General features: G+C 41.5%; 1 protein-coding gene across 1 annotated transcript in view; it reads left to right on the top strand.

Annotated features, from left to right (window-relative positions):
• LOC143783231 (collagen alpha-4(VI) chain-like) overlaps positions 1 to 14,660 on the top strand; it is a 307,945-nt gene that overhangs the window by 120,946 nt on the left and 172,339 nt on the right. The window contains exons 12-15 of the mRNA XM_077271649.1: positions 3,945 to 4,294; positions 9,286 to 9,364; positions 11,825 to 11,970; positions 12,083 to 12,175. Of these exons, the coding sequence (XP_077127764.1) occupies positions 3,945 to 4,294; positions 9,286 to 9,364; positions 11,825 to 11,970; positions 12,083 to 12,175 (668 nt within the window). The remainder of the gene's footprint in view (positions 1 to 3,944; positions 4,295 to 9,285; positions 9,365 to 11,824; positions 11,971 to 12,082; positions 12,176 to 14,660) is intronic.

The following is a 14,660-nucleotide window of genomic DNA, read 5'->3' on the forward strand; positions in this document are numbered from 1 at the left end:
TGAACTGCCTCCCGCCATCATAGACACTCCTTTTGATGATGCTCCAGAGGTTCTCAATGGGGTTGAAGTCAGGGGAAGATGGTGCCACACCATAAGTTAGTCCTCTTTTATGCCCATAGCAGCCAGAGATGCAGATGTGTTTTTTGCAGCATGAGACGGTGCATCATCATGCATGAAAATGATCTTGATGCGGAAAGCACGGTTCTTCCTTTTGAACCATGGCAGGAAGTGTTGTTTTAGAAACTCCACATAGATTATGGAGTTCATCTTTACCCCTTCAAGGATCATAAATCACAATCTCTCCCCCCATGATTCCAGCCCAAAACATTCCTCCACCTCCGCCTTAGCCGTGTTTTCATGGGGTGTCCATCAACCAGCCATCCTCCACTCCATCCATCTGGACCATCGAGCGTTGCATGGCACTCATCTGTGAACAAAACAGTTTGGAAGTCAGTCTTCATGTATCGTTTGGCCCACTGGAGCTGTTTCTGCTTGTGTGCAGTGGATAGAAGTGGTCGACAGGATGGCTTACGCACAGCTGCAAACCTCTGAAGGACCCTGCATCTTGTTGTTCTGGGGACATTGGAGGCACCAGCAGCTTCAAAAACTTGTCTGCTGCTATGACAAGGCATTTTTGCAGCTGCTCTTTTAACCTTACGCAATTGCCTGTTGGAAAGAGTCCTCAATTTTTCCTTATCAGCACGCACACGTGTGTGCTGGGAATCAGCTACATACTTCTTGATTGTGCGATGATCATGATGAAGTGACTTGGCAATGTTGATTGTAGTCATGCCTTGACCTAAATACTCCACAATTTGTTGCTTCTCATTGGACACATCCTTTTTCTTTCCCATTTTGGCAAAAAATGTAGGCTGCTTAATAATGTGGAACAGCCCTCTTAAGTAGTCTTGCCTTTATTTGGACACAATTACCAAAACTAAAAACTAAAAACTGCCAAACTAATTTGCACAGGTATCTGCAATTGCTTTCAGTGATATAAAGAGCCCTGACACACATCACCATCAATGAGTTTAAATGACAAACAAAAAAATTCTAACCTTATCACTCCTAAACTCTTTGTGCATAATAATTTGGAACACAGTGTATATGCTCGTGCTCCGGGGCGGCCTTGGGGGGTCTTCATGTGGAGCTCTGCTTAGGTATTCATGTGTATTGGCTTCTGATAAGTCACTAATCCCTCAGAGACCTGCCTTCTATTTTACATAATGAATATCTACTATGTAATTGTCTAAGGGTCACTTCCGCCTGTCTGTCTGTCTGTCACGGAAATCCCAAGTCACTGATTGGTCACCGTAAAACGGCCACAACTAATCAACGACGGGCACAGTGCGGCCACGAAATGGCCGCTCCCTACTCCCCTGCCGTCAACGCCCGCTCCATACTCCACTCCAGTCAGCACCCACACAGGGTTAATGGCAGTGTTAACGGACCACATTATGCTGCGGTGTAACGCACTCCGTTAACGCTGCTATTAACCCTGTGTGACCAACTTTTTACTATTAATGCTGCCTATGCAGGATCAATAGTAAAAAGATTTAATGTTAAAAATAATAAAAAAATAAAAAAATCATTATACACTCACCTTCTGTCAGCCCCCGGATCCAGCCCAGGCCTTTCCCGCTCATCGCGACGGTTCGGTCCATGCATTGCGGTCTTGCGAGATAATGACGTAGCGGTCTCGCGAGACCGCTATGTCATCATCTTGCGAGACCACAATGCACTCTTGGGACCGAAGTGTCGCGAGGAGCATCGGTAAACGCCTGGGCTGGATCCGGGGGCCGATGGAAGGTGAGTATATAACTATTTTTTATTTTAATTCTTTTTCTAACAGGAATATGGTGTCCACATTGCTATATACTATGTGTTGCCTGTGTTATATACTACATCTCTGTGCTATATTTTATGTGGGCTGTACTATACACTATGTGGCTGTGGTATATATTACGTGGCTGGGCAATATACTACATTGCTGTGCTCTGTACGTGGCCTGGGTTATATACTGCATGGGCAGTGTTATATACTACGTTATATACTATGTCTCTGTGTTATATACTACGTGGCTGTGCTATATACTATGTGGCTGTGCAATATATTACGTGGCTGTGCAATATACTATGTGGCTGTGCTATATACTATGTGGGCTGGGCAATATACTATGTGTCTGTGCTATATACTACATGTCTGTGCTATATACTACGTGGCTGGGCAATATACTACATGGCTGGGCAATATACTACGTTTCTGTGCTATATACTACGTGTCTGTGCTATATACTATGTGGCTGGGCAATATATTACATGGCTGGGCAATATACTACGTGGCTGGGCAATATACTACATGGCTGGGCAATATACTACATGTCTGTGTTATTTACTATGTGGGCTGTGCTGTATACTACGTGGGCTGTGTTATATACTACGTGGGCTGTGTTATACGCTATTTGGCTGTGCTATATTTCTCTGCTATATCTGTGCATATGTGTGGTATGTGTTAAAGAGGGGGGCCCACTGAGACTCTTTCGCCCAGGGCCCTCAAAATCCTGGAGCCGGCCCTGGCTTCACTGATTGGTCATGCCCGGCTGCGTACAATCAGGGACAGTCACAGTCCGTCTGCGAATTGGCGCGGAATTTGAACCACGCTTCGCTAATTGGTCGCGGCCAGCCGAATCCTTTGTATAAATTGCATTATTCTGAAAACTTCATAAATAAACTACATACATATTCTAGAATACCCGATGCGTTAGAATCGGGCCACCATCTAGATATATATATATATAATTTATCTTGAAAAAAAATCCCCTTCTGCAGGCAGGCGCCAGCAGTGACGCCTGCGCTGTAGCATGATTGTAGCATAATTTTCTTTCATGCTATCCATAAATTCCTAAAAAAAAGATAAATCAGTTTGAAAATGGCACCAGCCGTGCTTGCGCTGTTGCAGCTATTGGATTGCTGATAGCTGCTAATGAACAGGTGCCAGAGACACAATCTTAGCAGAGACAATTTTTTCTAATCTAGCAAGATGACGCCACTGGCGCCTGCACAGTAGCAGCTATCGGATCGCCGATAGCTGCTACTGCACAGGCGCGACCGGTGTCATTTTCAAACTGATTTATTTTTAAAGAATTTATGGATAACACGAAAGAAAAGGATTACATGCACATTATATATTCGGTCATGCTACAGCGCAGACACCACTTAAGGCACCTGCCTGCAGAAGGGGATTATTTTATGTAAACTAGGAGGCAGGTCACTAAGGAATCAGTGACCTGTCAGAAGCCATACACATGAAAACCTAAGCAGAGCTCCATATGAAGACCCCACCACAGGCCGCCCTAGAGCACGAGCATATCATTAACTCAAAACTGAAAATAAATATTAAAGAACCACAAGACGGATTTCATCAACCCATGTATCCTTTTAATCTGTATGACGGCGCCAACCTCACAGTGTCTGTAAGTTACTGTGCACAATCCTGCTGCCAGGTTTCCTTTAAGCAAATATGCTGACAAAACATTGAAAAAGAAGCCTGGACAACTTCCGGGTGTCATTTTAGTCTACCCATTGACTTTAATTGTAAAGTATTGAGCATCTTTGTACTAGAAGACTGTAAATGTCACTTATTTTAAAGACTTTAGTGCCTTTGAAAGCCTGAATCATTTAAAAGACGTTCAAAAGTCTGAACAAATGAATAGGAAGACTTTTTATATTTTGTTAATGCTTTTTCTGCAAGTTTTTGGAGCAGACCCGCTCAGAAAACATGAGAAAAAGATGCAATGTGAACATACCCTAACAGAGGCCTAGGAGAAATGCAGTACTTGTTTGACCATGAACATTACACCCAAAATATTAGTAATTTACTAATAGTAAATACTTTTTAATACAATTTAAAGCTATTCATCATGATTCCATTTATTTTGCACCCAGATTGCAGGATTGATATCACAGTAGCTGTTGACTACTCCAGAAGATCTAGACCATCTACTGCTTCTCAGCTACAACAGAAGTTGAATTACTACCTACCAGAATTGCTGAAACATGTTTCAACCTTGAGCAACCTCAGCTGTGTCTCTGGATCACAGATAAACATTAGCTTCAGCTTTGTGGTTCCACGTCTAGATGACTCATCTTATTTTGACTCTAAATATGAAAGCTATAATGAAGATGTCCTCAGGAAATTCATAGATGCCCAGTCAACCTTGGATACATTTTTGAATGTTAGATTCCTTGAAACTCTTTGGACAAATTTCAAGACTTCGTCTAAAGAGAGAGCAAAGGTGAGCACGTTATAGATGAATTTCCCACCAATTTTAATCAGTGGGGGTTTTATGACCATTGCTTTACAAACATTGGGTTATAGCTCCTTCTAGTCCCTCTATGATAACTTCTGCCTAGTCAACATCAGCCAATTTATCTAATGTGCCAATGAAAATGTCATATTTTACACAATTAGAAATCTGGTTGGGTGCATAACATAAGTTGGTTAGGCTCTGAAGGATATGAGTGGAAAGGGTTTTTTTGGTGTTGTAATGAGGGCATCTTTGACACAGTATGACTGGGAAGAGCAAACTTCAGATCAGAGCACGTTGTGAATAGCAATTTCATAACAACCAAAGTGACCCCTGTAGTATGAGATCATTTCAGACAACTTATGGGAAAATTTTTGTGGCCATATACTACTCGTTACATATGACGCATTCTGCGTGCATGTGGTATGATATGTTCGAGAGCCTGTATAAACAGGGCACCAAATGACTGCCAACCGGCTTGCATATAGCCAGTTATCGATCATTTAATATCCTGTTGTGGCTCGTATAAAAGGGCCATACAGTTGTGAGAAAATCTCAAAAAACTCTTCTTGAATTCTATAGTTTTACAATGTATCATAATTTATTTAACACAATCTACACCAAAATGCTGACGCAATGTGTGAAAAATGATACCTTTATTGCTTCTACAGGAATAAAGTGAGAAAGTATCAGCCAGGTGCTGCTTATCACATGCCCTTGATTAATCTTTCACTAGCAAGTGTGATCACCTCTTTGAAAGCAGAAGTTTTGCCCGTTTGCTGGTCTTGCTGGGTAATGCAGTCCAAAGTGCATGGGAAAATCAACTATAACAATGGCTAAAAAAGAATCAAGGTTTTGCAATGGCCCAGTAAAAGTCTGCACCTCAACTCCATTGAAATGCTATAATGGGACCTTAAAAGAGCCGTACATAATAAAATGCCCACAAACCCCAATCAACTTAAGCAACATTATAAAATAGTGAGACAAAATTCCTCCAGAACAATGTTAGAGACTGACAAAGTCATAATGAAAATGATTACTTCAAGTTATTGCTGCTAGAGGTGGTTCTACAAGCTATTGATTCATGGGGTGTTCATCTGAGATTGTATTTATCTACTTTTAAAACCACATTTTTTTTATTATGTTCTGATACATATATTTATAGAATTCAAAATGTTGTATTTAGTTTATTTTTTCAGGGCTGTAATCACTTTATGTATCAGAGTTCTTTTTGCAAAACTGATAAAAATCCACTGGAGTTCCTTCTACTAATGGTTCCCCCCAGTAATAGAGATAGGAGGAGTGGGAGGAAGGAGTTGTACACCTGCAGTGGAGAGGGGCAGATTATCTTGCATACAATAGACAAGGACCCATAGGGAAAAAAGTACCGAATTGAAGTTGTGCTGATTAGTGATGAGCGAATATACTCGTTATTCGAGATTTCTCGAGCACGCTCGGATGTCCTCCGAGTATTTTTTAGTGCTCGGAGATTTAGTTTTTCTTGCTGCAGCTGAATGATTTACATGTACATGTGGGGGGTTGCCTGGTTGCTAGGGAATCCCCACATGTACTTATGCTGGCTAACAGATGTAAATCATTAAGCTGCGGCAAGAAAAACTAAATCTCCGAGCACTAAAAATACTCGGAGGACCCCTGAGCGTGCTCGGGAAATCTCAAGTAACAAGTATATTCGCTCATCACTAGTGCTGATACATGGAAGCAAATGAAGACAGAAGCAGCCTGGATAAACAAAGACCATCCATTCAGCATGTATTAGTGGGAGAGACAAAGTCCTCACATCCATATTCCTGGAAGAGACACTCACAACAAAAAATCTGAAGCATTGATGAGGTGGCAAACTGCACATAAGGGAATCTGGAAATCAATGAAGGAGTGAAGATTGCAGAATAAAAACTTAGTGCACTTTTATTATCTAACAGTAACCACTAAGGCTAGTTTCACACTAGTGTTTGTAGGAGCTGCGGAGGGCTGCGGACTTCCTCCGTGAAGCCCCTCCCTCGGCTGCACCTCCACTGCTAGCTCCGCCTACTTCTGCATGCGGCCGGCATGCGGCCTGCGTATCTATCTTTAACATTAGGTACGCAGGTCATGCGGCTGTATGCGGAGGCTGCCGCATGCGTCGATTTGACGATGCGGAAAAAAAAGAAATTGCTACAAGCTGCGTCCTACGCTGGTCACCGCATCGTCAAAACGACGCATGCGGAAGCATCCGCATACTGCGGCATGACCTGTGTACCTAATGTTAAAGATAGATACGCAGGCCGCATGCCGGCCGCATGCAGAAGTAGGCGGAGCTAGCAGTGGAGGTGCAGCCGAGGGAGGGGCTTCACGGAGGAAGTCCGCAGCCCTCCGCAGCTCCTACAAATGCTAATGTGAAACCGCCCTAACATTAAAGGGACCTTTCATCAGGAATTTTTACCACTAACTAATGGCATGTGTCAAAAGATGCTTTAATGCTAGTTAAATTCTTGTCTTGCTTGTACAATTTCATTTTTCCATTTTCAAAAAGTCCAATGTTCAAATCGTATGCTAATGAGTCTTAAAGACTGACAAGTCGTCCTTTATTCAGTGATCTGCCTCTGCTGCCTGAGATTCTGCACAAGTGCCATCATTGATAGGGGTTGTTGCCCCAGGTAATGACACTGCTTGCATTTTGGACAGGGGTGGCAGGTCACTGAAGCAAAAGTGACCTGTCAGTCAGAGACCGGAGACAGGCAGTGGGTGGGAATAAGGAGAGCGGCAGAAGATGGTGCACCACCACATTATGGGTGTCAGGTCCGAGCATTCCTACATGAACAGTTTCCTGGAAAGTGGATTGGTCATCGTGGGCCAGTTGAATGGTCACCAAGGTCTTCCGATCTGACCCCTTAGACTTTTATCATTGGGGTCATCTGAAGGCAATTGTCTATGCTGTGAAGATATGAGAACAGAGAGCATCTGAAACAATGGATACTGGAAGCCTGTGCTAGCATTCCTTCTGCAGGGTTGCTATCAGTGTGTCCAGAGTGGGAGAAGAGGGTTGCATTGACAATCCGACACATTGGGCAGCACTTTGAACACATTTTATAAGTGCTCATAAACTTGTAAATAACTCATAAAAGAATAAAGTTACATTACAACCAAGCACACCATTGTTTTTCTTGTGAAATTCTCAATAAGTTTGATGTGTCACATGACACTCTTCCCATTGGAAAAAATAAAGTTGGATCCAAAATGGCCGACTTCAAAATGTCCGCCATGATCACCACCCATCTTGAAAAGTTTTCCCCCTCTCATATACTAATGTGCCACAAACAGGAAGTTGATGTCACCAATAGTGTTGAGCATTCCGATACCGCAAGTATCGGGTATCGGCCGATACTTGCGGGTATCGGAATTCCGATACCGAGATCCGATACTTTTGTGGTATCGGGTATCGGTATCGAAACAACATTAATGTAATAATGTGTAAAAGAGAGAATTAAAATAAAAAATATTGCTATACTCACCTCTCCGACGCAGCCTGGACCTCAGCGAGGGAGCCGGCAGCGTTGTTTGCTTAAAATTCGCGCGTTTACTTCCTTACTTGAAGTCCCGGCTTGTGATTGGTCGCGTGCCGCCCATGTGGCCGCGACGCGACCAATCACAGCAAGCCGTGACGTAATTTTAGGTCCTTCAGGATTTTAAAATTACGTTCTGGCTTGTGATTGGTCTCGTCGCGGTCACATGGGCGACGCGACCAATCACAAGCCGTGACGTCACGGGAGGCTGGACACGCGCGCATTTTAAAATGCGCGCTTGTCCTGCCTCCCGTGACGTCACGGCTTGTGATTGGTCGCGTCGCCCATGTGACCGCGATGCGACCAATCACAAGCCAGAACGTAATTTTAAAATCCTGAAGGACCTAAAATTACGTCACGGCTTGCTGTGATTGGTCGCGTCGCGGCCACATGGGCGGCACGCGACCAATCACAAGCCGGGACTTCAAGTAAGGAAGTAAACGCGCGAATTTTAAGCAAACAACGCTGCCGGTTCCCTCGCTGAGGTCCAGGCTGCGTCGGAGAGGTGAGTATAGCAATATTTTTTATTTTAATTCTTTCTTTTACACATTAATATGGATCCCAGGGCCTGAAGGAGAGTTTCCTTTCCTTCAGACCCTGGGAACCATCAGGAATACCGTCCGATACTTGAGTCCCATTGACTTGTATTGGTATCGGGTATCGGTATCGGATTGGATCCGATACTTTGCCGGTATCGGCCGATACTTTCCGATACCGATACTTTCAAGTATCGGACGGTATCGCTCAACACTAGTCACCAACCATTCCCAATTTATTTAGGTGTATCCATATAAATGGCCCACCCTGTAATGATTTGCAAATTTTCATAACTTTCCATGGTGGTCAAATTCATAAAAAATAATGAAAATGTATTTACTCATTAAAGAAGCACTCCCATCTATATTTTTTGTTATTAAATGTGTGTATGTGTACATGTAATGTAGTGTGAGTGTATTAATATACTCACTCACTCTGTACGCTATGCATGAGTTGGAAGTCTCTTTTACAAAGTAAGTCTATGAAGCCTCGCTCTAACGCTTCATAGACTTACACTGTAAAAGCTACTTCCTGCTCACGCAGAGGACAGTGTGACCCGGGGAGTCTGCAGAGCGGTGACGTCACTCAGTAGTGGAGAAGAACAACATTGGATTCCAGAAAGAGCGGCGGTAGGTGAGCATATTATTTCATGCATACTAAAAAAAATATATAGATGTGAGGGCTTCTATAAGGTTCATGTTTAATGAAACAGAACTGAAAACTTGAGAGAATTGATGCACAAAGTATTTTGGTAAAATGTAGTAACATTTCATTATCAAACAATGACATTTTCTGCTGAAACTGCAATACATTTTAATTAAGTTGCAATGTGAATAAAATACAATAAAGCTTAATAGTAAGTGCTAATGTGCTTATTTCTAGGTTATGATTATTTTCACTGATGGTTTGGATGATACCGTAGAGACCCTCAAGGAGATATCGGAATCCCTTCGTAGAAGAGGTTTGCTAATAAAACCTAGCTTTGACATATTCTAATGCCTATGTATGTACACATTAAGATACACATGAAATAAAAAGTGAAACAGATCAGCAATGCCATCGACTTCACCCATTGAAATGGACATGCAGCACAGAATGTCTGTTCAAAACTAGTACAGGCACTCTGTGCTTCATGGAGTGGCCAATCATTTATATAGCACTTCCTACTTGCTTGCTTTCCATCTATCTCTGCCCTTCTCTGGCTCTGTGAAGCCAGAGCTGTCAATCAATTAAGGGGAAGATGGAAGTGGGCGAAAAACAAGGAGGTGGGAAGGTACGTCACTGCTAGTCACTGATGATGTGCTCGCAGCAGCTCATTCACCAGTGGTTCTCAGCCTGAATGGTCGCATCTTGACACCGTCCAGGTTGAAAACTGTTTAGCCCCCAGGCATGGATTACGGTGTGGGACAGAATGATGGACTGGTGAGGGATATTGTTATTTTTTATTTTTGTTTTATTACAGGAGATGAGGGATTCAGTGGAATTAATAATCAGTCTTGCTGAAGCTGTCAGAGTTTTGTCTTTTGGCAGCGTGGGAATGCGGCTCTCTGATCGGTGGTGATGATTTCATCGATGATCAGAAGCAGTGTTTGCCACACTGTCATGCGCATGACAGTGTTGTAAACACTGGATGTTCGGGCCCCCCCATTCAAGTGAATGAGGTTCGAGTTTGGATTTGCTTACTGTTGTGGTACCCGAAGCCAAACTTTTTGCAACTGTTCGGACGAACCTGCCGGACCTGAACATCCAGGTGTCCGCCCATCTCTACTCATGACACCATTCATACATAATATTTATTATTTCATAGATTTGCATAAAAACCCAGACAAAAAGTGGGAAAAAATAATATGGGCATTTGATTCAGCAGGTATAATAGTATATCACATATCTAAGACTGCAAGTCTATGCAGGTGACAATCAAACCCTCACCCAGGAATAAGATGCCAATAACCTGTCATGACATATACAGAAAAGAGTAACATCTTATAATAAGCATGTTACATTATGTGCAAAGTAATGCTAGAAGTAACATATAATTAGCACATACATAGCAATAAATAGTGCCAAATCAGTGTCTCAAGTATACCAGCCAGTAAAGTCTCATTTTTTTATTCTGGGTCAAGAGTATAAAAGCTGAAATTATCTTAAAGGAAACCTGTCAGCAGTCTAATTTTAAGTTAGGGTACAGGGGTAAAATAAAGTTATATTTTCCTGCAGCTGCTCACATGGAGTTGTCAGGGCGGCACCAGTGCTGAAATCACTCTCACTGCTCCTTGACTGATATCTGCTCTAAACACACTGCAGAGCAGGTTTTCAGTCAAGGAGCAGATTGTAATTATAGCACACTCACTGTCTATTATTTTTATTATTATTTATTATTACTATTGAGTGAGGATTGTTATAAGATGCGGCCACTGCCTTTCTGGGCTTATCTACAGCATTCTATAAAGCTGTAGATAAGCCCCGGTCTGACCTGCAAGTGTAGAAAAATAAGTTATATTATACTCACCCGGTGGGCGGTCCTGTGCGGTCCGGTACGATGGGCGTTGCAGGACCAGGTCCGGTGCTTCCTATCTTCTTGCGCCGCCGCCCTCCTGCTTCTTCATCACTCCCTGGCATCGGCGCTCCTGTGCCGGCATACTTCTCTGCCCTGTTGAGGGCAGAGTAAATTACTGCAGTGCGCAGGTGCTGGGAAAGGTCAGAGAAGTCCAGCGCCTGCACACTGCAGTACTTTACTTTAAGATGGGAGGCACCGGACCCGGGCCTGCGATGCCCATCGGACTGGACCACACAGGACCGTCCCCCCCAGGTGAGTATAATATAACTTATTTTTCTACACTTGCAGGTTGGATCGGGGGCTTATCTACAGCATTATAGAATGCTCTATATAAGCCCTGAAAGGCAGTGGCCGCATCTTATAGCGGCAAAATGTGCTGACAGGTTCCCTTTAATGATGGTCTATAAGACAAGAAAGTAAAAGTACGGGTATAGAAGAGATGCTGAGCTTCACATGGGTGTGTGTGTTCATTATTCATGTGAGGCAGAATACCCTGAATATCTTGCCACATGATACAACTGCGATTTTGTAATCATGAGGTCTGTCATTGATTTCTATGTATTTTCAGAACTGTTGATACATTTTGGATTTGAAAGGCTTGTCCAGTACTTTTTTTTATTAATTCCATCAATTTGAGGGGGTTGTCTGGAACTTCTTTTTTATAACAATACCATTTTTATTAAAAAAAAAAGTGGAATACAACTCCTTTAAATTTATGGACTTGATAACTGTTACTACCAACAACCAATGTTGAAGCACTTCATCATCTGAGAATATGCTACATTGCAATTAGTTCTCTCTTTAATTCACAATTACATCAAATTTCGGAGCATGTATAAACAAAACCGTTCTCTTATTTTCCAGGCCTTGATGGTTTATTATTGGTCGGTCTAGAAAGTGCCCAGAATTTAAATGAATTACAAGAAATAGAATTTGGCAGGGGATTCTCTTACCATCAACCTCTGAGCATTGGAATTTCTGACTTACCAAGTGTAATGTTGAACGAAATTGTAAGCTGAAACACAAAATGATATCACCTTTTAACAAATTTTTCAGAAATCTTCTTTCTGTTTGTGTTCCTTAATGTTTTGTATATTTTTATGGAATTGTACCTTTGAATAGGACACAGTTGCTGAAAGAAAATGCTGTAATGTGATATGTAAATGCCTAGGGCAAGATGGTCTACGTGGTCCTCATGGTCCTTCGGGAATAAAGGTAAGAAAAGATCACGCATATAATAATTTTTTTAAATAATTTTTTAATAGCACACCCTTACACACGCCATGTGTCAGCATTGCCATTTATACTGCAAATATTCTACAGGAGAACGCCTCCATAACATGAGATGTGATGGCGCATGAATTTTTTTTTCACAAAATATTATGGAAACTTTGACATATAATATGGAAACTTTGACATGTGATAAGTCCATTTGCATGAACCCTTGTCTTCATAGAATTCAACACAAATTTTGGATAGAGATATGTAGCACACAAAGTCATCTGACTTCGCTACCAAGACTATTTCTGATATTAAAATTATATTGTCCATCTGCATTCATCATTGTTACAAAGAAAAAAGAACATAAAGTGGATTTATTAGTTGTTTTTTTACCTTGTTAGTTGATTTTTCTTTAAGCTTGTTAATATTTCCAATATGCAATACATCTCAACAATACATTTTAAAAGAAAATATAACATGCTCCTTCAGTGAAAATGCATCACATTGCATGTTATTTATCTTCTGTAAACTGTGTTCTTGACTCTTTGTGGCTTATTTCTAACCTTTTTTTAGTAAAATTGTCTGGGTTTTCTTCTCTGTATTCCAACAATAAATAAACAACAAACAAAACACGCCAAAAAATAAATAAAAAGTAATTTCATAATTTCTACTTTTAGTTTCCTTTTTTTTCTATGATCGTACTCTTATATTGCAGACAAATCTGTATGAAACATACAATAAAAAAAACATAGCTTTACAATCACAATTATTAAACTGAATTGCAAATTAGGTTTATTAGCAATACTTTTGCAATAAACCAATCAGTCAAATAAACAAGAGCAATTTATGCACTTCTCGACATGACAAATATCTTTGTTTTCATTTTTGTAATTGGCTGGTGTAAAAAAAATGTAAAAAAAAGATGCGTGGTCCCCTTTGTTTTTGATAGACTGGTTATCTTATCCGGTTATTAAAAATAGAAGGGGGTCCCCATGCCGTTTTTTTTAGATTATATAAATAAATAATTTTACAAAACAACATGGGTCCGCCCCCATTTTTGATAACCAAGCAACCTAAAGCGGTTAGCTGGGGGCTAGTATTCTCATACTGGGAAGAGACCATGGACATTTATTCCATGGCGCTTTACATGTGAATACGGGGCAATGTAGACAAATACATTAAACATGAGCAAAAAACAAGGCACACAGGTACATAAGGAGGGAGGACCCTGCCCGCGAGGGCTCACAGTCTGCAGGGGATGGGTGAGGGTACACTAATAGTTGTGGGATTGATTTCAGCTGTTTTATGTTTGCTGACATCAAGCCCAGGAGTTAGTAATGGAGAGGTGTCTATCAGACACCCCCATTACTAATCCTATAGTCAAATTTAATAACGACAGAGACAGAGTACATTTCTTTAACTGAAATAAACAAAGTCCTTTATTTGAAATAAAAACTCTCCTTCCCTCTTTAAACCCATTTATTAAAAAACAAAACAAAAAAAAACACGAAAGCTGTACTTGCTTTTCCGCCGATATTACATTAATAGCCATGTCCCACAATGAACAAAATTGTTTGGTGAGCGATCACATCAGTGACGTGACCGCTTTCCACGCCAGACAGAATGCGCTGAGCAGAGCATGAGAAAACGGCTGCAGTAAAGAGCAGTAACCTTAATGATATCACCACCGTTCACAGGCAGCCACATTCTCATGCTCTGTGCAGTATGTTCCGGCTGGCGTGGAGAGCCGATGTGATTGCTCACCAAACCATCCAGATCTGTCATGGGGCAAGGTCATTGATGGATTATCGTGGAAAGATGAGTATAACTTTGCTTTTTATTTTTATTGAATAAATGGGTAAAAGAGGGTTGGGGAGTTTTTATTTCAAATTAAGGACTCTGTGTGTTTATTTCAATTGAAGGACTTTACTCTCTGTGTCTTTATTAAATTTGACTATGGAGTTAGTAATGGTGGTGTCTTATAGACGCCTCTCCATTACTAAACCCTGGGCTTGATGTCATTTGACATTACAAAGCTGACTTCAACCCCAATCCTATTACCCCACTTGCCACCACACCAGGGAAAGTGGGAAGAGTGAGGCTCTTATGGTAGCACCACTTCTGGGGCTGCTAAGAGCTGATGTTGTTAGTCTGAAAGGGGACCAATATCTGTGGCTCCTTCCTAGGCTATTAATATCAGTCTACTGCTGTTAGGGGGCCCCACATTATTTTTTTGGGTGGTCTCCACTATAATAACCAGTAAATGCTAGGCAAACAGCTGTGAGCTGATATTGATAGCCTGTGAACCTTTATGCAATTGGTCCCTTCCCAGAATATTAACATCAGACTCCATCAGTCGGCTTTCCCTCAGCTGGTTATAAAAATTACGGGGGGCCCAATGCTGTTTTTTCATTTTTTTATATATTAAATATAGTAAAATACACACCCAAGGTAATCTTAGTTCACAGCCTCCAGGTGT

This window comes from Ranitomeya variabilis, chromosome 6 (genome assembly GCF_051348905.1).
Source record: "Ranitomeya variabilis isolate aRanVar5 chromosome 6, aRanVar5.hap1, whole genome shotgun sequence".
NCBI classification, from domain to species: domain Eukaryota; kingdom Metazoa; phylum Chordata; class Amphibia; order Anura; family Dendrobatidae; genus Ranitomeya; species Ranitomeya variabilis.